General features: G+C 31.5%; 1 protein-coding gene across 1 annotated transcript in view; it reads right to left on the bottom strand.

The window, feature by feature from the left end:
- Positions 1-1,202: 1,202 nt before the first annotated feature.
- LOC145256356 (dihydroxyacetone phosphate acyltransferase-like) overlaps positions 1,203-24,170 on the bottom strand; it is a 79,743-nt gene continuing 56,775 nt past the window's right edge. Inside the window, exons 10-14 of the mRNA XM_080115175.1 lie at positions 23,714-23,793; positions 21,643-21,783; positions 4,348-4,559; positions 3,141-3,202; positions 1,203-1,373 (exon numbers count right to left, since the gene is read on the bottom strand). Of these exons, the coding sequence (XP_079971301.1) occupies positions 1,291-1,373; positions 3,141-3,202; positions 4,348-4,559; positions 21,643-21,783; positions 23,714-23,793 (578 nt within the window). The 3' untranslated portion in view covers positions 1,203-1,290. The remainder of the gene's footprint in view (positions 1,374-3,140; positions 3,203-4,347; positions 4,560-21,642; positions 21,784-23,713; positions 23,794-24,170) is intronic.

Here is a 24,170-nt window from a genome sequence, read left to right as displayed (position 1 = left end):
CCACCAATAGCAATGGCCAAGAACACATTACCTGAAAGAACTTCTTTTAAACTCCTCAGCCTAACGTTTACAGGGAACATGAACTGGAATAGATACATTGAGAGCATTGCCAAGGCTGCTGCAAAGAAGGTGGGCTCTCTTTACCGTGCTAGAAAATTACTTACACCTGAAAGTATCCTATACCTCTATAAGGCAACCATTCGCCCATGTATGGAGTACTGTTGTCACATTTGGGCTGGTGCATCTACTGCTTGTCTCTCACTCCTGGACAAGGTTCAGAAGAGAGTCACCAACCTGATAGGTCCTGAACTGTCATCTAGGCTTCAGCCTCTGTCCCATCGATGAAATGTTGCATCCCTCTGCTTGTTTTACAAGTACTTTAATGGTGACATTAATGCTGGACAGTACGCTCTGTTTATCCTTTATCCTATCCTTGGAACTTTAAAAAAATTTTTTTCTCATCCATGTTCCATGTTTTCTTTCCATGGTCCGAACCTTGGCTCCACATAACTTATAAAATTTTATTTTCATTAATTAAAAGTAAAACTACTTAATTTATTATTATTTAATAATTAATTTGGAGCCAATTTTAAATTCCTCAGATTTTTGGAATATGATATTTTCGTTCTGTTATGAGTACTTACATCATTAAGATTTTTGTTTATTTTTTTTTTAAATACAAGTAGAATTCTGAACAAAACCCTTTACTTTTATGTGTCAGTGAATGTCTTTATCCGCATTTCATGTCAAACTAAAACTTAAAAAAAAAGAACAAGTTAGCGTTTTAGTTTAGAATGAAAAACAATTTAAAGCCAACGAGGCACAATGTTGTTGAAAATATGCTTGGAAACCACGTGAAATAAATGTGATTTTTCACTGATGCAAAATTTAACAAAAAACAGCAACAAATATAAAAAAATGCTTTTTTTTTTTTTTTCTGCTTAAAGTTTTAATAAAATGATTATGGTTGCGAAACGTCTTTTCATAGTAAGGATGTTAGTTGAGCAGAGATTATTTTAGAGTTCCCATCATTTGAAAAAGAAATAGAAAAAAAAAGTAAAAGAAAAAGTAGAAAAAGGAAAGATAAAAAGTAAAGAAAAGAAAAAAGAAAAAGAAAAGGTAAAATAAAAAATTGTAAATAAAAATATTTTTAAATAATAATTAAAAATAAAACAAACAGTTATTGCCCAAATGTTGTTTAAAAAAAAAAAAAAAATGACATGTTTCATTTATTTTCTTTCTTTTTTCCCCTTGTCATTCAGCAAAGAAATTTTCATGGGAATGAAGATTTTATAATTTCGCATTAACAACTACAGTCTTTGTATCCACGTTAATGCTGGCGACTGGCATTGTCGGAACTTCAATGTGCTGAGCTGTAATCAAAAAGAAATTAGTTTTAAATAAAAATCATAATTGAAAAAATTTTTTTCAAATTCAATAAAAATTTTTACTTTGGAAAAAATGAAAATAAAAATTAACAAAAAAACGTATGAAAGTATGAAAACTATTGGATTGCGGAATCAAGTGGATACTATTATTTTTTAATATTTTCTGACATTTTTTCAATTGAAAATTTTGTATACTAGCAGTTCCGCCCGGCTTTTCTTGGGCCCTATGCACTGTCCATAACTTTATGTGCATATGTATGTATTAAAAAGTGTGTATATGTACGGTAATACTTTCTATATAATAGGCTTCCTTAACTACCAAAGAGAAGAATTGGTAGAGACCACAGATGTCAATTTTGTTAAAACTTTGACCCCATTTTTGACCCCTTACCATTTATTGTTTTGGGCTCAAATTAAATTAAAATGTTTGATTCATGTCGAAATAACTTACATCTAATTTCAAGTGTTTAGACCCGAGTTTTGTAGAGTCTGCAAAGGTCAACTTTGTAAACTTTGACCTCTTGTCAGCCAAATTTTTGCCCAAAAACTGATTAAAAAACTTGCTGCATGTTTGAATACCCTTTATGTAAAATTTCAAATGTTTACATCCAAAATTGGCTGAATAGTTTGCTAGAGACTGCGAAGGTAAAATCTTTTGAACTTTGACCCTTTGGTAGCCAAATTTTTAGCAAAAACCAATTAAAAAACTTGCCCTATGTTTGAATACCCTTTATGTAAAATTTCAAATGTTTAGACCAGAAATTGGCTGAGTAATTTGGTAGAGACCACAGACGTCAATTTTTAAAAAACTTTGACCCCAATTATGACCCCTTAACATTTATTGTTTTGGGCTCAAATCAAATTATAAAGTTTGATCCTATAGTAACCTATATCTAAAATTTCAAGTGCTTAGACCCAAAATTGGCGGAGGAGTTTGGTAGAGTTCTCAAAGGTCAAATCATTAAACTTTGACCCCTCAGCAGCCAAATTTCTGGCCGAAAACCAATTAAAAAGATTTTCCCAAATCTCAATAGTCCTTATATCAAATCTCGAGTCTGTAGACTGAAAATTGATAGTGTTATTGTGTAGGGAAATGTACACAGACAGACAGACACACACACACAGACATTTTCACTTTTATAGATATATAGATATGAGCGGTATTCCAAAAGTAATGCTTCCTATTTTTTATTCCGTCCGAATGGATCAGAGGGTATTGCAAATTGCGTTGTTATGATGATTGAACTTATGCATTCATGACCTCAAAGTTTTATCGCTCTGCTGCAGATATTGATGGTGTGTTAGTCTAAGAAAGCAACCCCTATCATGGACACGCACCAGAAGCAGAGATGAGTCATTAAATTCCTGACAAAAGAACACTGAGAATGGTGGTGACATCTGCAGAAAAATAAATTCTGAAGAACAAAAATTTGATTTTCATTAATTAAAATGTTTTTTATCTTCATAGCTCACCAATTTTTTTTAGGTAAAAAAAATAGGAGGCTTTACTTTTGAAATGACCATCTTATGTGTATCATCTCGTTTTCGTCTTAGTCATTGTCAAAATCTCAAAATAAAATCGATTTGCAAACACTTTTCAATTCCTATGCAGAGAAAGACTAATAATTGTGCTAAGTTCCGTTGCTCTACTGCTATGAGAGGTGAATCAAGGGCATTACTTATTGAGCGCCTTTGTGGATGAGATTTCTCTGGTTAGTAAATAGAAAAGATAAAAACTTTCGACAAACATACCAATATTTTCAGTTACTTTAGTTAATACAACGGTATTTGGTGCCATATAAACAGCCCCATCCCTGAAACAAATTTTAAAAGAAGAAAGGATTAAAAAAAAATTTTAAAAGAAGAAAGGATTAAAAAAAAATTTTGAAAGAAGAAAGGATTAAAAAAAAATTTTAAAAGAAGAAAGGATTAAAAAAAAATTTTGAAAGGATTAAAAAAAAATTTTAAAAGAAGAAAGGATTAAAAAAAAATTTTAAAAGAAGAAAGGATTAAAAAAAAATTTTAAAAGAAGAAAGGATTAAAAAAAAATTTTAAAAGAAGAAAGGATTAAAAAAAAATTTTAAAAGAAGAAAGGATTAAAAAAAAATTTTGAAAGGATTAAAAAAAAATTTTAAAAGAAGAAAGGATTAAAAAAAAATTTTAAAAGAAGAAAGGATTAAAAAAAAATTTTAAAAGAAGAAAGGATTAAAAAAAAATTTTGAAAGGATTAAAAAAAAATTTTAAAAGAAGAAAGGATTAAAAAAAAATTTTAAAAGAAGAAAGGATTAAAAAAAAATTTTAAAAGAAGAAAGGATTAAAAAAAAATTTTGAAAGGATTAAAAAAAAATTTTAAAAGAAGAAAGGATTAAAAAAAAATTTTAAAAGAAGAAAGGATTAAAAAAAAATTTTAAAAGAAGAAAGGATTAAAAAAAAATTTTAAAAGAAGAAAGGATTAAAAAAAAATTTTGAAAGGATTAAAAAAAAATTTTAAAAGAAGAAAGGATTAAAAAAAAATTTTAAAAGAAGAAAGGATTAAAAAAAAATTTTAAAAGAAGAAAGGATTAAAAAAAAATTTTGAAAGAAGAAAGAATTAAAAAAAAATTTTGAAAGAAGAAAGGATTAAAAAAAAATTTTAAAAGAAGAAAGGATTAAAAAAAATTTTAAAAGACGAAAGGATTAAAAAAGAATTTTAAAAGAAGAAAAGATAAAAAAAAAAATTTTTAAAGAAAAAGGATTAAAAAAAACGATTAAAAACAATTTTGAAGAAAGGATTTAAAAAATTTTAAAAGAAGAAACGATTAAAAAAAATTTTGAAAAAAAGATTTTTAAAATTTTAAAAGAAAAATGATTAAAAAAATTTTGAAAAAAAATTTAAAAGAAATTTTTTTTTTAAATTTGAAAAAAAAGATTAAAAAATTTTTAAAAGAAGAAACGATTATACAACTAAACTGTGAAATACCTTTTCTCCTTGTGTAAGGCGTTCATATTGCACAAAGCCGTCAGTCCATTATTGAGCAGATCAAGCGACAAGGTTTCGGGGTGTTTTATGAGCTGTTCCCGAAGTAAACGAGCCACGACCATTTGAGCTTCTTTTGTGATCATCTTGGCTGGTTTTGCCATTGGCTTGTCATGGGCAATCGACGGAATCGACAACAAATGCTGACAGAGGACCTGGTGAAAGAAAGGAGAGAAAGTGAGACACAAAAATTGCAACAACATTGAAAAATGAGATTTGCAACAAAATAGACATCAACTTGGTTTCTGAATTTTTGAGATGAGGATCAATTATTTGTATATTTCGATTCTTCAGGCTATTGTTCTCATCACCCGTGGTGTAGCGGATAAAGTATTTGGTAAAATTCAGTTGTAAAGTTACATTCCTCTGGATGGGGCTCCTTAGCCATGGTAAAAAGTAGTTCATTTAAAACAAGAAAAACTCAGAAAAAAAAAATCAGCACTCTTTGATGACGATCCCCATAACTGAACTGTTACTATCATCAATTCAATGCCAAAGAGGCACAGATGGCTTCTGGGCTGAGTGAAGGCAACGAATCTAAAAGAAAGTAAACTTTAACTAAAAACCTGAAATTCTGGTATGGAAAATCATCTCATTTTCATTGGACTCTTCGTAGCTCACTCAAAAAGTGGATTGCATGAAAAAGTGGATTGCATGAAAAAGTGGATTGCATGAAAAAGTGGATTGCATGAAAAAGTGGATTGCATGAAAAAGTACAAACTCAATTCTACTGTAAAGAAAGTCATGTACAAACCTTTCAGCGTTTCTGTTTTTTTTTGTATTCTGTCCTTGATAGACGAGAGCGAGATCTAGACTGGACTGTAACTATCAGTTCAGAGCTAACAGAGCAGACATGGCTTCTGCATAGTGTAAAGGCAACCAATCTAGAAAAAGCTTGAATGTTCAGTTGATGAACCAATTGTCTCATTCAGTTGAGGAACCAATTGTCTCATTCAGTTGAGGAACCAATTGTCTCATTCAGTTGAGGAACCAATTGTCTCATTCAGTTGAGGAACCAATTGTCTCATTCAGTTGAGGAACCAATTGTCTCATTCAGTTGAGGAACCAATTGTCTCATTCAGTTGAGGAACCAATTGTCTCATTCAGTTGAGGAACCAATTGTCTCATTCAGTTGAGGAACCAATTGTCTCATTCAGTTGAGGAACCAATTGTCTCATTCAGTTGAGGAACCAATTGTCTCATTCAGTTGAGGAACCAATTGTCTCATTCAGTTGAGGAACCAATTGTCTCATTCAGTTGATGAACCAATTGTCTCATTCAGTTGATGAACCAATTGTCTCATTCAGTTGATGAACCAATTGTCTCATTCAGTTGATGAACCAATTGTCTCATTCAGTTGATGAACCAATTGTCTCATTCAGTTGATGAACCAATTGTCTCATTCAGTTGATGAACCAATTGTCTCATTCAGTTGATGAACCAATTGTCTCATTCAGTTGATGAACCAATTGTCTCATTCAGTTGATGAACCAATTGTCTCATTCAGTTGATGAACCAATTGTCTCATTCAGTTGATGAACCAATTGTCTCATTCAGTTGATGAACCAATTGTCTCATTCAGTTGATGAACCAATTGTCTAAATCAGTTGATGAACCAATTGTCTCATTCAGTTGATGAACCAATTGTCTCATTCAGTTGAGGAACCAATTGTCTAAATCAGTTGATGAACCAATTGTCTCATTCAGTTGATGAACCAATTGTCTCATTCAGTTGATGAACCAATTGTCTCATTCAGTTGATGAACCAATTGTCTCATTCAGTTGATGAACCAATTGTCTCATTCAGTTGATGAACCAATTGTCTCATTCAGTTGATGAACCAATTGTCTCATTCAGTTGATGAACCAATTGTCTCATTCAGTTGATGAACCAATTGTCCCATTCAGTTGATGAACCAATTGTCTCATTCAGTTGATGAACCAATTGTCTCATTCAGTTGATGAACCAATTGTCTCATTCAGTTGAGGAACCAATTGTCTCATTCAGTTGAGGAACCAATTGTCTCATTCAGTTGAGGAACCAATTGTCTCATTCAGTTGAGGAACCAATTGTCTCATTCAGTTGAGGAACCAATTGTCTCATTCAGTTGAGGAACCAATTGTCTCATTCAGTTGAGGAACCAATTGTCTCATTCAGTTGAGGAACCAATTGTCTCATTCAGTTGAGGAACCAATTGTCTCATTCAGTTGATGAACCAATTGTCTCATTCAGTTGATGAACCAATTGTCTCATTCAGTTGATGAACCAATTGTCTCATTCAGTTGATGAACCAATTGTCTCATTCAGTTGATGAACCAATTGTCTCATTCAGTTGATGAACCAATTGTCTCATTCAGTTGATGAACCAATTGTCTCATTCAGTTGATGAACCAATTGTCTCATTCAGTTGATGAACCAATTGTCTCATTCAGTTGATGAACCAATTGTCTCATTCAGTTGATGAACCAATTGTCTCATTCAGTTGATGAACCAATTGTCTAAATCAGTTGATGAACCAATTGTCTCATTCAGTTGATGAACCAATTGTCTCATTCAGTTGATGAACCAATTGTCTCATTCAGTTGATGAACCAATTGTCTCATTCAGTTGATGAACCAATTGTCTCATTCAGTTGATGAACCAATTGTCTCATTCAGTTGATGAACCAATTGTCTCATTCAGTTGATGAACCAATTGTCTCATTCAGTTGATGAACCAATTGTCTCATTCAGTTGATGAACCAATTGTCTCATTCAGTTGATGAACCAATTGTCTAAATCAGTTGATGAACCAATTGTCTCATTCAGTTGATGAACCAATTGTCTCATTCAGTTGATGAACCAATTGTCTCATTCAGTTGATGAACCAATTGTCTCATTCAGTTGATGAACCAATTGTCTCATTCAGTTGATGAACCAATTGTCTCATTCAGTTGATGAACCAATTGTCTCATTCAGTTGATGAACCAATTGTCTCATTCAGTTGATGAACCAATTGTCTAAATCAGTTGATGAACCAATTGTCTAAATCAGTTGATGAACCAATTGTCTCATTCAGTTGATGAACCAATTGTCTTATTCAGTTGATGAACCAATTGTCTAAATCAGTTGATGAACCAATTGTCTCATTCAGTTGATGAACCAATTGTCTCATTCAGTTGATGAACCAATTGTCTAAATCAGTTGATGAACCAATTGTCTAAATCAGTTGATGAACCAATTGTCTCATTCAGTTGATGAACCAATTGTCTAAATCAGTTGATGAACCAATTGTCTCATTCAGTTGATGAACCAATTGTCTCATTCAGTTGATGAACCAATTGTCTCATTCAGTTGATGAACCAATTGTCTCATTCAGTTGATGAACCAATTGTCTCATTCAGTTGATGAACCAATTGTCTCATTCAGTTGATGAACCAATTGTCTCATTCAGTTGAGGAACCAATTGTCTCATTCAGTTGAGGAACCAATTGTCTCATTCAGTTGAGGAACCAATTGTCTCATTCAGTTGATGAACCAATTGTCTCATTCAGTTGATGAACCAATTGTCTCATTCAGTTGATGAACCAATTGTCTAAATCAGTTGATGAACCAATTGTCTCATTCAGTTGATGAACCAATTGTCTCATTCAGTTGATGAACCAATTGTCTCATTCAGTTGATGAACCAATTGTCTCATTCAGTTGATGAACCAATTGTCTCATTCAGTTGAGGAACCAATTGTCTCATTCAGTTGAGGAACCAATTGTCTCATTCAGTTGAGGAACCAATTGTCTCATTCAGTTGAGGAACCAATTGTCTCATTCAGTTGAGGAACCAATTGTCTCATTCAGTTGAGGAACCAATTGTCTCATTCAGTTGAGGAACCAATTGTCTCATTCAGTTGATGAACCAATTGTCTCATTCAGTTGATGAACCAATTGTCTCATTCAGTTGATGAACCAATTGTCTCATTCAGTTGATGAACCAATTGTCTCATTCAGTTGATGAACCAATTGTCTCATTCAGTTGATGAACCAATTGTCTCATTCAGTTGATGAACCAATTGTCTCATTCAGTTGATGAACCAATTGTCTAAATCAGTTGATGAACCAATTGTCTCATTCAGTTGATGAACCAATTGTCTCATTCAGTTGATGAACCAATTGTCTCATTCAGTTGATGAACCAATTGTCTCATTCAGTTGATGAACCAATTGTCTCATTCAGTTGATGAACCAATTGTCTCATTCAGTTGATGAACCAATTGTCTAAATCAGTTGATGAACCAATTGTCTCATTCAGTTGATGAACCAATTGTCTTATTCAGTTGATGAACCAATTGTCTAAATCAGTTGATGAACCAATTGTCTCATTCAGTTGATGAACCAATTGTCTCATTCAGTTGATGAACCAATTGTCTAAATCAGTTGATGAACCAATTGTCTCATTCAGTTGATGAACCAATTGTCTCATTCAGTTGATGAACCAATTGTCTCATTCAGTTGATGAACCAATTGTCTAAATCAGTTGATGAACCAATTGTCTCATTCAGTTGATGAACCAATTGTCTCATTCAGTTGATGAACCAATTGTCTAAATCAGTTGATGAACCAATTCTCATTCAGTTGATGAACCAATTGTCTCATTCAGTTGATGAACCAATTGTCTAAATCAGTTGATGAACCAATTGTCTCATTCAGTTGATGAACCAATTGTCTCATTCAGTTGATGAACCAATTGTCTCATTCAGTTGATGAACCAATTGTCTCATTCAGTTGATGAACCAATTGTCTCATTCAGTTGATGAACCAATTGTCTAAATCAGTTGAGGAACCAATTGTCTCATTCAGTTGATGAACCAATTGTCTCATTCAGTTGATGAACCAATTGTCTAAATCAGTTGATGAACCAATTGTCTCATTCAGTTGATGAACCAATTGTCTCATTCAGTTGATGAACCAATTGTCTCATTCAGTTGATGAACCAATTGTCTCATTCAGTTGATGAACCAATTGTCTCATTCAGTTGATGAACCAATTGTCTCATTCAGTTGATGAACCAATTGTCTCATTCAGTTGATGAACCAATTGTCTCATTCAGTTGATGAACCAATTGTCTCATTCAGTTGATGAACCAATTGTCTCATTCAGTTGATGAACCAATTGTCTCATTCAGTTGATGAACCAATTGTCTCATTCAGTTGATGAACCAATTGTCTCATTCAGTTGATGAACCAATTGTCTCATTCAGTTGATGAACCAATTGTCTCATTCAGTTGATGAACCAATTGTCTCATTCAGTTGATGAACCAATTGTCTCATTCAGTTGATGAACCAATTGTCCCATTCAGTTGATGAACCAATTGTCTCATTCAGTTGAGGAACCAATTGTCTCATTCAGTTGAGGAACCAATTGTCTCATTCAGTTGAGGAACCAATTGTCTCATTCAGTTGAGGAACCAATTGTCTCATTCAGTTGAGGAACCAATTGTCTCATTCAGTTGAGGAACCAATTGTCTCATTCAGTTGAGGAACCAATTGTCTCATTCAGTTGAGGAACCAATTGTCTCATTCAGTTGAGGAACCAATTGTCTCATTCAGTTGAGGAACCAATTGTCTCATTCAGTTGAGGAACCAATTGTCTCATTCAGTTGAGGAACCAATTGTCTCATTCAGTTGATGAACCAATTGTCTCATTCAGTTGATGAACCAATTGTCTCATTCAGTTGATGAACCAATTGTCTCATTCAGTTGATGAACCAATTGTCTCATTCAGTTGATGAACCAATTGTCTCATTCAGTTGATGAACCAATTGTCTCATTCAGTTGATGAACCAATTGTCTCATTCAGTTGATGAACCAATTGTCTCATTCAGTTGATGAACCAATTGTCTCATTCAGTTGATGAACCAATTGTCTCATTCAGTTGATGAACCAATTGTCTCATTCAGTTGATGAACCAATTGTCTAAATCAGTTGATGAACCAATTGTCTCATTCAGTTGATGAACCAATTGTCTTATTCAGTTGATGAACCAATTGTCTAAATAAGTTGATGAACCAATTGTCTCATTCAGTTGATGAACCAATTGTCTCATTCAGTTGATGAACCAATTGTCTAAATCAGTTGATGAACCAATTGTCTAAATCAGTTGATGAACCAATTGTCTCATTCAGTTGATGAACCAATTGTCTAAATCAGTTGATGAACCAATTGTCTCATTCAGTTGATGAACCAATTGTCTCATTCAGTTGATGAACCAATTGTCTCATTCAGTTGATGAACCAATTGTCTCATTCAGTTGATGAACCAATTGTCTCATTCAGTTGATGAACCAATTGTCTCATTCAGTTGATGAACCAATTGTCTCATTCAGTTGAGGAACCAATTGTCTCATTCAGTTGAGGAACCAATTGTCTCATTCAGTTGAGGAACCAATTGTCTCATTCAGTTGAGGAACCAATTGTCTCATTCAGTTGATGAACCAATTGTCTCATTCAGTTGATGAACCAATTGTCTAAATCAGTTGATGAACCAATTGTCTCATTCAGTTGATGAACCAATTGTCTCATTCAGTTGATGAACCAATTGTCTCATTCAGTTGATGAACCAATTGTCTCATTCAGTTGATGAACCAATTGTCTCATTCAGTTGAGGAACCAATTGTCTCATTCAGTTGAGGAACCAATTGTCTCATTCAGTTGAGGAACCAATTGTCTCATTCAGTTGAGGAACCAATTGTCTCATTCAGTTGAGGAACCAATTGTCTCATTCAGTTGAGGAACCAATTGTCTCATTCAGTTGAGGAACCAATTGTCTCATTCAGTTGATGAACCAATTGTCTCATTCAGTTGATGAACCAATTGTCTCATTCAGTTGATGAACCAATTGTCTCATTCAGTTGATGAACCAATTGTCTCATTCAGTTGATGAACCAATTGTCTCATTCAGTTGATGAACCAATTGTCTCATTCAGTTGATGAACCAATTGTCTCATTCAGTTGATGAACCAATTGTCTAAATCAGTTGATGAACCAATTGTCTCATTCAGTTGATGAACCAATTGTCTCATTCAGTTGATGAACCAATTGTCTCATTCAGTTGATGAACCAATTGTCTCATTCAGTTGATGAACCAATTGTCTCATTCAGTTGATGAACCAATTGTCTCATTCAGTTGATGAACCAATTGTCTAAATCAGTTGATGAACCAATTGTCTCATTCAGTTGATGAACCAATTGTCTTATTCAGTTGATGAACCAATTGTCTAAATCAGTTGATGAACCAATTGTCTCATTCAGTTGATGAACCAATTGTCTCATTCAGTTGATGAACCAATTGTCTAAATCAGTTGATGAACCAATTGTCTCATTCAGTTGATGAACCAATTGTCTCATTCAGTTGATGAACCAATTGTCTCATTCAGTTGATGAACCAATTGTCTCATTCAGTTGATGAACCAATTGTCTCATTCAGTTGATGAACCAATTGTCTAAATCAGTTGATGAACCAATTCTCATTCAGTTGATGAACCAATTGTCTCATTCAGTTGATGAACCAATTGTCTAAATCAGTTGATGAACCAATTGTCTCATTCAGTTGATGAACCAATTGTCTCATTCAGTTGATGAACCAATTGTCTCATTCAGTTGATGAACCAATTGTCTCATTCAGTTGATGAACCAATTGTCTCATTCAGTTGATGAACCAATTGTCTAAATCAGTTGAGGAACCAATTGTCTCATTCAGTTGATGAACCAATTGTCTCATTCAGTTGATGAACCAATTGTCTAAATCAGTTGATGAACCAATTGTCTCATTCAGTTGATGAACCAATTGTCTCATTCAGTTGATGAACCAATTGTCTCATTCAGTTGATGAACCAATTGTCTCATTCAGTTGATGAACCAATTGTCTCATTCAGTTGATGAACCAATTGTCTCATTCAGTTGATGAACCAATTGTCTCATTCAGTTGATGAACCAATTGTCTCATTCAGTTGATGAACCAATTGTCTCATTCAGTTGATGAACCAATTGTCTCATTCAGTTGATGAACCAATTGTCTCATTCAGTTGATGAACCAATTGTCTCATTCAGTTGATGAACCAATTGTCTCATTCAGTTGATGAACCAATTGTCTCATTCAGTTGATGAACCAATTGTCTCATTCAGTTGATGAACCAATTGTCTCATTCAGTTGATGAACCAATTGTCCCATTCAGTTGATGAACCAATTGTCCCATTCAGTTGATGAACCAATTGTCTCATTCAGTTGATGAACCAATTGTCTCATTCAGTTGATGAACCAATTGTCTCATTCAGTTGAGGAACCAATTGTCTCATTCAGTTGAGGAACCAATTGTCTCATTCAGTTGAGGAACCAATTGTCTCATTCAGTTGAGGAACCAATTGTCTCATTCAGTTGAGGAACCAATTGTCTCATTCAGTTGAGGAACCAATTGTCTCATTCAGTTGATGAACCAATTGTCTCATTCAGTTGATGAACCAATTGTCTCATTCAGTTGATGAACCAATTGTCTCATTCAGTTGATGAACCAATTGTCTCATTCAGTTGATGAACCAATTGTCTCATTCAGTTGATGAACCAATTGTCTCATTCAGTTGATGAACCAATTGTCTCATTCAGTTGATGAACCAATTGTCTCATTCAGTTGATGAACCAATTGTCTCATTCAGTTGATGAACCAATTGTCTCATTCAGTTGATGAACCAATTGTCTCATTCAGTTGATGAACCAATTGTCTCATTCAGTTGATGAACCAATTGTCTCATTCAGTTGATGAACCAATTGTCTAAATCAGTTGATGAACCAATTGTCTCATTCAGTTGATGAACCAATTGTCTCATTCAGTTGATGAACCAATTGTCTCATTCAGTTGATGAACCAATTGTCTCATTCAGTTGATGAACCAATTGTCTCATTCAGTTGATGAACCAATTGTCTCATTCAGTTGATGAACCAATTGTCTCATTCAGTTGATGAACCAATTGTCTCATTCAGTTGATGAACCAATTGTCTCATTCAGTTGATGAACCAATTGTCTCATTCAGTTGATGAACCAATTGTCTCATTCAGTTGATGAACCAATTGTCTAAATCAGTTGATGAACCAATTGTCTCATTCAGTTGATGAACCAATTGTCTCATTCAGTTGATGAACCAATTGTCTCATTCAGTTGATGAACCAATTGTCTCATTCAGTTGATGAACCAATTGTCTCATTCAGTTGATGAACCAATTGTCTCATTCAGTTGATGAACCAATTGTCTCATTCAGTTGATGAACCAATTGTCTCATTCAGTTGATGAACCAATTGTCTCATTCAGTTGATGAACCAATTGTCTCATTCAGTTGATGAACCAATTGTCTAAATCAGTTGATGAACCAATTGTCTAAATCAGTTGATGAACCAATTGTCTCATTCAGTTGATGAACCAATTGTCTTATTCAGTTGATGAACCAATTGTCTAAATCAGTTGATGAACCAATTGTCTCATTCAGTTGATGAACCAATTGTCTCATTCAGTTGATGAACCAATTGTCTAAATCAGTTGATGAACCAATTGTCTAAATCAGTTGATGAACCAATTGTCTCATTCAGTTGATGAACCAATTGTCTAAATCAGTTGATGAACCAATTGTCTCATTCAGTTGATGAACCAATTGTCTCATTCAGTTGATGAACCAATTGTCTCATTCAGTTGATGAACCAATTGTCTCATTCAGTTGATGAACCAATTGTCTCATTCAGTTGATGAACCAATTGTCTCATTCAGTTGATGAACCAATTGTCTCATTCAGTTGAGGAACCAATTGTCTCATTCAGTTGAGGAACCAATTGTCTCATTCAGTTGAGGAACCAATTGTCTCATTCAGTTGATGAACCAATTGTCTCATTCAGTTGATGAACCAATTGTCTCATTCAGTTGATGAACCAATTGTCTAAATCAGTTGATGAACCAATTGTCTCATTCAGTTGATGAACCAATTGTCTCATTCAGTTGATGAACCAATTGTCTCATTCAGTTGATGAACCAATTGTCTCATTCAGTTGAGGAACCAATTGTCTCATTCAGTTGAGGAACCAATTGTCTCATTCAGTTGAGGAACCAATTGTCTCATTCAGTTGAGGAACCAATTGTCTCATTCAGTTGAGGAACCAATTGTCTCATTCAGTTGAGGAACCAATTGTCTCATTCAGTTGAGGAACCAATTGTCTCATTCAGTTGATGAACCAATTGTCTCATTCAGTTGATGAACCAATTGTCTCATTCAGTTGATGAACCAATTGTCTCATTCAGTTGATGAACCAATTGTCTCATTCAGTTGATGAACCAATTGTCTAAATCAGTTGATGAACCAATTGTCTCATTCAGTTGATGAACCAATTGTCTCATTCAGTTGATGAACCAATTGTCTCATTCAGTTGATGAACCAATTGTCTCATTCAGTTGATGAACCAATTGTCTCATTCAGTTGATGAACCAATTGTCTCATTCAGTTGATGAACCAATTGTCTAAATCAGTTGATGAACCAATTGTCTCATTCAGTTGATGAACCAATTGTCTTATTCAGTTGATGAACCAATTGTCTAAATCAGTTGATGAACCAATTGTCTCATTCAGTTGATGAACCAATTGTCTCATTCAGTTGATGAACCAATTGTCTAAATCAGTTGATGAACCAATTGTCTCATTCAGTTGATGAACCAATTGTCTCATTCAGTTGATGAACCAATTGTCTAAATCAGTTGATGAACCAATTGTCTCATTCAGTTGATGAACCAATTGTCTCATTCAGTTGATGAACCAATTGTCTAAATCAGTTGATGAACCAATTCTCATTCAGTTGATGAACCAATTGTCTCATTCAGTTGATGAACCAATTGTCTCATTCAGTTGATGAACCAATTGTCTCATTCAGTTGATGAACCAATTGTCTAAATCAGTTGATGAACCAATTGTCTCATTCAGTTGATGAACCAATTGTCTCATTCAGTTGATGAACCAATTGTCTCATTCAGTTGATGAACCAATTGTCTCATTCAGTTGATGAACCAATTGTCTCATTCAGTTGATGAACCAATTGTCTCATTCAGTTGATGAACCAATTGTCTCATTCAGTTGATGAACCAATTGTCTCATTCAGTTGATGAACCAATTGTCTCATTCAGTTGATGAACCAATTGTCTCATTCAGTTGATGAACCAATTGTCTCATTCAGTTGATGAACCAATTGTCTCATTCAGTTGATGAACCAATTGTCTCATTCAGTTGATGAACCAATTGTCTCATTCAGTTGATGAACCAATTGTCTCATTCAGTTGATGAACCAATGGTCTCATTCAGTTGATGAACCAATTGTCTCATTCAGTTGATGAACCAATTGTCTCATTCAGTTGATGAACCAATTGTATCATTCAGTTGATGAACCAATTGTCTCATTCAGTTGATGAACCAATTGTCTCATTCAGTTGATGAACCAATTGTCTCATTCAGTTGATGAACCAATTGTCTAAATCAGTTGATGAACCAATTGTCTCATTCAGTTGATGAACCAATTGTCTCATTCAGTTGATGAACCAATTGTCTCATTCAGTTGATGAACCAATTGTCTCATTCAGTTGATGAACCAATTGTCTCATTCAGTTGATGAACCAATTGTCTCATTCAGTTGATGAACCAATTGTCTCATTCAGTTGATGAACCAATTGTCTCATTCAGTGCCAAAGGACTCTTCGTATCTCAAACAGTGGAGTGAAAGCTCAATTCCACTGTAAAGTCACGTACAAGTACTTTTCAGAGTTTGTTTTTTTTCCTTTGTATTCTATTCTTGATAGATAACAGCACAAAACCTGAAAAATCTCTGAGGAGTGATTACACTCGAAATTGCGTAGACAGCCGCCATTTTGTTATTGAAAATAAATTCAATTTTGATTTGACTACAGTTATCTATCAATTGTTGATGAATCGTAACATTATTTATTAATTGTTGATGAACCATAACATTATTTATTAATTGTTGATGAACCATAACATTATTTATTAATTGTTGATGAACCATAACATTATTTATTAATTGTTGATGAACCATAACATTATTTATTAATTGTTGATGAACCATAACATTATTTATTAATTGTTGATGAACCGTAACATTATTTATTAATTGTTGATGAACCGTAACATTATTTATTAATTGTTGATGAACCATAACATTATTTATTAATTGTTGATGAACCGTAACATTATTTATTAATTGTTGATGAACCGTAACATTATTTATTAATTGTTGATGAACCGTAACATTATTTATTAATTGTTGATGAACCATAACATTATTTATTAATTGTTGATGAACCATAACATTATTTATTAATTGTTGATGAACCATAACATTATTTATTAATTGTTGATGAACCATAACATTATTTATTAATTGTTGATGAACCGTAACATTATCTATTAATTGTTGATGAACCGTAACATTATCTATTAATTGTTGATAAACCGTAACATTATTTATTAATTGTTGATGAACCATAACATTATTTATTAATTGTTGATGAACCATAACATTATTTATTAATTGTTGATGAACCATAACATTATCTATTAATTGTTGATGAACCATAACATTATTTATTAATTGTTGATGAATCATAACATTATTTATTAATTGTTGATGAACCATAACATTATTTATTAATTGTTGATGAACCATAACATTATTTATTAATTGTTGATGAACCATAACATTATTTATTAATTGTTGATGAATCATAACATTATTTATTAATTGTTGATGAACCATAACATTATCTATTAATTGTTGATGAACCATAACATTATCTATTAATTGTTGATGAATCATAACATTATTTATTAATTGTTGATGAACCGCAAAATTATTTATTAATTGTTGATGAACCATAACATTATTTATTAATTGTTGATGAATCATAACATTATTTATTAATTGTTGATGAATCGTAACATTATTTATTAATTGTTGATGAATCGTAACATTATTTATTAATTGTTGATTAACCGTAACATTATTTATTAATTGTTGATGAACCGTAACATTATTTATTAATTGTTGATGAACCGTAACATTATTTATTAATTGTTGATGAACCATAACATTATTTATTAATTGTTGATGAACCATAACATTATCTATTAATTGTTGATGAACCATAACATTATCTATTAATTGTTGATGAACCATAACATTATTTATTAATTGTTGATGAATCATAACATTATTTATTAATTGTTGATGAACCATAACATTATTTATTAATTGTTGATGAACCATAACATTATTTATTAATTGTTGATGAACCATAACATTATTTATTAATTGTTGATGAACCATAACATTATTTATTAATTGTTGATTAACCATAACATTATCTATTAATTGTTGATGAACCATAACATTATCTATTAATTGTTGATGAACCATAACATTATTTATTAATTGTTGATGAATCATAACATTATTTATTAATTGTTGATGAACCATAACATTATTTATTAATTGTTGATGAACCATAACATTATCTATTAATTGTTGATGAACCATAACATTATTTATTAATTGTTGATGAATCATAACATTATTTATTAATTGTTGATGAACCATAACATTATTTATTAATTGTTGATGAACCATAACATTATTTATTAATTGTTGATGAACCGTAACATTATTTATTAATTGTTGATGAACCATAACATTATTTATTAATTGTTGATGAACCATAACATTATTTATTAATTGTTTATGAACCATAACATTATTTATTAATTGTTGATAAACCATAACATTATCTATTAATTGTTGATGAACCATAACATTATTTATTAATTGTTGATGAATCATAACATTATTTATTAATTGTTGATGAACCATAACATTATTTATTAATTGTTGATGAACCATAACATTATTTATTAATTGTTAATGAACCGCAACATTATTTATTAATTGTTGATGAACCGCAACATTATTTATTAATTGTTGATGAACCATAACATTATTTATTAATTGTTGATGAATCATAACATTATTTATTAATTGTTGATGAACCGTAACATTATTTATTAATTGTTGATGAACCGTAACATTATTTATTAATTGTTGATGAACCATAACATTATTTATTAATTGTTGATGAATCGTAACATTATTTATTAATTGTTGATGAACCGTAACATTATTTATTAATTGTTGATGAACCGTAACATTATTTATTAATTGTTGATGAACCATAACATTATCTATTAATTGTTGATGAACCATAACATTATCTATTAATTGTTGATGAATCATAACATTATTTATTAATTGTTGATGAACCGTAACATTATTTATTAATTGTTGATGAACCATAACATTATTTATTAATTGTTGATGAACCATAACATTATTTATTAATTGTTGATGAATCATAACATTATCTATTAATTGTTGATGAACCATAACATTATCTATTAATTGTTGATGAACCATAACATTATTTATTAATTGTTGATGAACCATAACATTATTTATTAATTGTTGATGAATCATAACATTATTTATTAATTGTTGATGAACCATAACATTATCTATTAATTGTTGATGAACCATAACATTATCTATTAATTGTTGATGAACCATAACATTATTTATTAATTGTTGATGAACCATAACATTATCTATTAATTGTTGATGAACCATAACATTATCTATTAATTGTTGATGAACCATAACATTATCTATTAATTGTTGATGAACCATAACATTATCTATTAATTGTTGATGAACCATAACATTATTTATTAATTGTTGATGAACCATAACATTATTTATTAATTGTTGATGAATCATAACATTATTTATTAATTGTTGATGAACCATAACATTATCTATTAATTGTTGATGAACCATAACATTATTTGAAAATATTAAAAATAAAACCATTAAAAGCAAATATTTTTATAATTTTTTTTTATATTAATTTTAAATGTTTCAGCAATAAATAATTTAACAGAAATCAAGAGTTGTTTCATATTTTGAAAGTTGTTTTTTACCCTCGTTGTTGCAGAAATGTTCTTAAGCAATATTAGGAAGACAGAAAAATTTTACTTCATAATAGATTAAACTTAAAACATTTACTTTTAATTTTTTATGAATTCTCATTAGAGTTAGTGCTGGGTTTGGATTGAAATTAGAGTTGAACTTCACATTTTTATCATCAAGCAAGCTTCCTTCAGTCTTAACAGTAAGGATGCCTGCGCGTGGAATTTTTGTGGCAAGAGTGATGCAATCTCCAACCACATCTCTCCTGAGTTGGTGTTGTTGAATACCAGTGGCAAGTTGATGTTCAGGACGACTGGAAACAATGCCGAGATAAGCAGAGAGCATACACAGTACTTAGAATTTCTAAATGGTCACCCATCTCAGATACTACCCAGACTCAACATTGCTTAACTTTGGTGATTTTATGAGAACTGGTGTGTCAACATGATTATTCGATATCATTTGTTATTATAAACCATTATAAATCATTATGTGATATTATTTGTTTCATAAACCATTATGTGATATTATTTATCATAAACCCTTATAAACCCTTATGTGATATTATTTGTTATCATAAACTCTTATACACCATTATGTGATATTATTTGTTATCATAAACTCTTATAAACCGTGCTTATAATTCGTCTAATTTTGTTCATCTGATTCATAATTTCAATTTTAAAATATTCTTCATCATTTTAACTATCCATCTTTTAATCCATATTGTTTTTCCCTTTGTGTGTTTAACATAAAATGAAATTTCCATGTTCCATGAACAGAGTTTCTTTTAAAAAAAATTCCCATCTGTAGAACATGTTACCATGGAATTGTTTCTCTGTGGGTTACAACTTGCTCGTTTTCAAATCCAATATTAACTAATACTCATCATAGACCTTGGAAGTAAACTAATTTCATGCATTCCATTATTTTCATTCCTCTCGTAATATTCTTCATCATTCAACTAAAAATAAATCTATCCATTTCATTAAATGACTTTTAGTCTTGATAAGTAGCAACTATTAAAAAAAAAGTTAACTTAAATAAACTTATGTTATTCTGACTTTCTGTTTAGCACAAATCATGTTGGTGTATGCTGGAAAGAAGTTGCTTTTGATTAATGTCTACGTAATTCCAATTTAATTAAAAAATTTGATTCTCCTTCGTTACTGTAGAAAAATCCGACATCTACAAAAAATGAGTTTTCATTTAAAAAAACAATAACTTAGTTTTTATCATTTTCAACAATAAGCAATGTTATCTACTTACTTGTAATGTTACAATTAGTTAAATATTTTTGGAATATTACATAAAACACGTATTTATATGATTCAACAAAAAAATTATTTTGCTATGTTATGTCATATGCGACGTAAACACAAAGGAAATAACTCGGTTTCATTTGGCTTAAGCTTTTGGCAGGTTTCAAAAATGAATTATCTCCCCTGCAAATATGTGCGCTTTCAGTTAAAATTGCTAATTTCTTCAAAAACTATCTGCTTTAATAATGAATTTCTATCAGATCGTTTTTGTAATTTTTGGCTATTAAGTAGATAGCATTGGTTTCAATTTTTGCTACAATAATGAAGTAGAACCAAAAGTTTTGCATAAAGTAGTCTTTACTTTGAAATCTTTTTGGAATGGTTTTATTTTTAATAAAATATGTCATAATCCAAAAATATTTTTTCAGTCCTTATTTTGAAAAAGTTTTTTTTTTTTCAGAACGATTTTTATATATCTTTAAAAGTTTACCTAAAAATAGTCATTACTTTGAAATTATTTTTCTTTTGTAATAAAAAAAAAATATTTTTAATCTGTAATTTGAAATGTTTGTTTTTATTTTTTTAGAATGGTTTTATATGATAAAAATGTTTTAAAAGTTTACATTATTAAATTGGAAATACGTAAATATTAATGAGATAGGACTTTTTCTTTGGTATACACCGGCATGACTTCTGCAAAACATAAAATAAGTGTTAAAAATGACAAAATTAATTAACTCAACCAAACAAGAAAAAATAAAGTAACAATATTTTGGATTTCCACCATCTTGTGTAAAACTATTTCGTTATAAAAGATTTTATCGACCATTTATTTTTTCGGGAAAGAAACTCTTCTTTACTGTTGGTAAATAAAGTGAAATTGATATAAATAACTCACCCAATATCCTAACAAGAAAGGTTCAAACATGTGACTGAAGAAGACTGTGTATTTATTGGTGGAAGTCTTTATTTGAACAGCTCTGTCTTGCACAGCAACTCCGCAAGTATGAGTTAAGACCAATAAGGCTTGCTCAAAATCCTGTAAGAAATTTAAAAAAATTTCCAAACAAAATGTATCAGAAATAACGATAATAACTATTGGAAATTATTAATGTTAAGTGTTTTTTTAAATACTGAAGAGTTGTCTCTCTTTGATCCTTATTTTCAATGATGTGGACTCTAAGCAGTTGCCTCCCTTTGTCTGTTAACTAATGACGCAGACTTTAAATTAGGCACTTAGAGTCATCTCCCTTTGACTGTTTTTTTTATAAAAGGGGCGCGTAATGCGAAGTTCCCTTTCTCTTTTGTGTATAGCTTTCTCCGAGTAAACATGTAAATAAATAGATGTATCTCTTTGTGCGTCTCTGTGTGTGTGCTGATAAAATGTTACATTGTTAATTTATTTGTTGTCTTTGTCACCATCGATATACCTTCCACAAATTAAGTTATTTAAGGAACAAAGATATTTATTCACTTCACAACAAACTCTCAGTCAACTGTCTACTCTTAAGGATGCAGACCTGTTCAATGGTCAAGGTAAACTCAAAGGGAAAAAGGTCCACACATAGATGAAAACACACAGCATATCACTCAGAGATTCTTCAGAGTTCTTTGTCACGTGATGAAAGGCATAAAAGAATTAATACACAAAGACAAGAAACTGAAGGTGAGGGTAAAAGCAGAAGGGCCGACCCCATGGATATCTCCTATTGTAGTTGTACAAAAAAAGTATTGGGGATAGCAATGTCCGTCGATTTTGAGATATTGAAGAGTTGTCCCCGTTATTTGTGAGTGATACAACCAGCTTACAGGTGTCTCTTTATCCTTTAACTGATGATGTGGACTTTAAATTGGGGACTCTGGATTATCTCCCTTTGATTATTTTTTTTTGTATGAAAGAACATGCAATGCGAAGTGTTCTTTCTCTTACATCTATACCTTCTTCATGTACATATGTAAAAAGACGCATTTCTTTTGCACCTTGTGTGTGCTGATAAAATGTTACATTGTTAATTCATTTGTTTCTCTTTTCATCATCGATATACCTTCCACAAATGAAGTTATTTAAAGAACAAAGGTATGCTCACTTTATTTACTTCACAATTAACTAAGGTTATTAATTCAACCAGCACTAACAAGCAAAAGATTTAATTATGCAGAGGCTTGCAGCTACATTTGAGGAAAAAAAACATACAAGATAAAATTAAAGCAGATTACAAGATATCACTTTGGCAGATGTGAAGAGTTAAAATCTGTTGAAGAGTTTCTTAGCTTTCATAAAGGCAATTCTCTTCAGCCTTGATAGTGCATAGTTGACCCTCACGATTCTTTTGTAGGGAGTAGTGCTTTCTGCATAGTCGTAACTCCGACTTATCTCTATCACCATCTTGGAGCTATCAGTGTTCTTTTAAAAGAGTTCCATTAAAGGGAGATAATTCTGTAAGTTTATCAGGTGCTTATATACTTATATTATAAGAGAGGCAACAGATCAATTTTTTTTTAATACATCCTTTTAAGCAAAAACAATATTATTTAAATAATGTCGGAAGTAGTAACATATCCCAAAATAACGAAAATTCATCAAGTAGAAAGTGGTGATCGACCAATGAAAGCAAAGCACTGAAACCACTGTCAAAAATTCCCCCACTCTTTAACTGTGCCAAAACCAAAACATAGATTGCATGAACAAAGCTTCTTTCTTAGAACTGCACACCAGTGGAACTCTCTTCCGTCTGTTTGTTTCCCACCTTACTACAATTTGGATGTCTTCAAGTCCAACATAAACAAATTCCTGATGAACCACATCCTTAAGTAAGACACTTTATCAAATCTCCAATACTAATGATTACTACGATACTATCCCATTGATTACTGTATACGAAATAACCCTTATTCCCGAGTGACTTCCGGGCCTTGATAAATGGTGACTTCCATGTAAAAAAAAAAAAAAAAAAATGCCAGTTTCTTACCTGTCTTGTATTACCAGGAAGAAAGATAAAATCCCGACTAAGAAGCTTTTCCAAGAATGTGTATTTTTCAAAGAGATTATCTGTGGAATGACAAAATAATGAACATCAGCAGCATCTTTTTTAATATCAAAATTATGAATTTTTAACAGAATATTTAATATATAAAGTAATGTTAGCTTCATTCTCGGTTTTTATTATTGATAGCTTTCTTCTTATAAAAAAATAAAAATCAATATTTGATTCTAGTTCATCCATTCTTTTAGTTGATGCATGTTGTTAAGAAAAAGAAAATTTAATTCAATTTTATTATTTTTAAAAAATACTTTGACTGGGCCTGAATTATTACAAACCATCATAAAAACAGAAATAACTTAAAAAGGGGATTAACTCTTTATTTGATACAGAGTTATTTCTTCTTGCTTGAAATAAAAGCTATTTTGGAATAAAAAAAAATAGG

The sequence above is a fragment of the Euprymna scolopes genome, chromosome 32 (genome assembly GCF_053919585.1).
Source record: "Euprymna scolopes isolate OS-2025 chromosome 32, ASM5391958v1, whole genome shotgun sequence".
NCBI classification, from domain to species: Eukaryota; Metazoa; Mollusca; class Cephalopoda; order Sepiida; family Sepiolidae; genus Euprymna; species Euprymna scolopes.
This window is presented reverse-complemented; position numbering and strand designations above follow the sequence as displayed.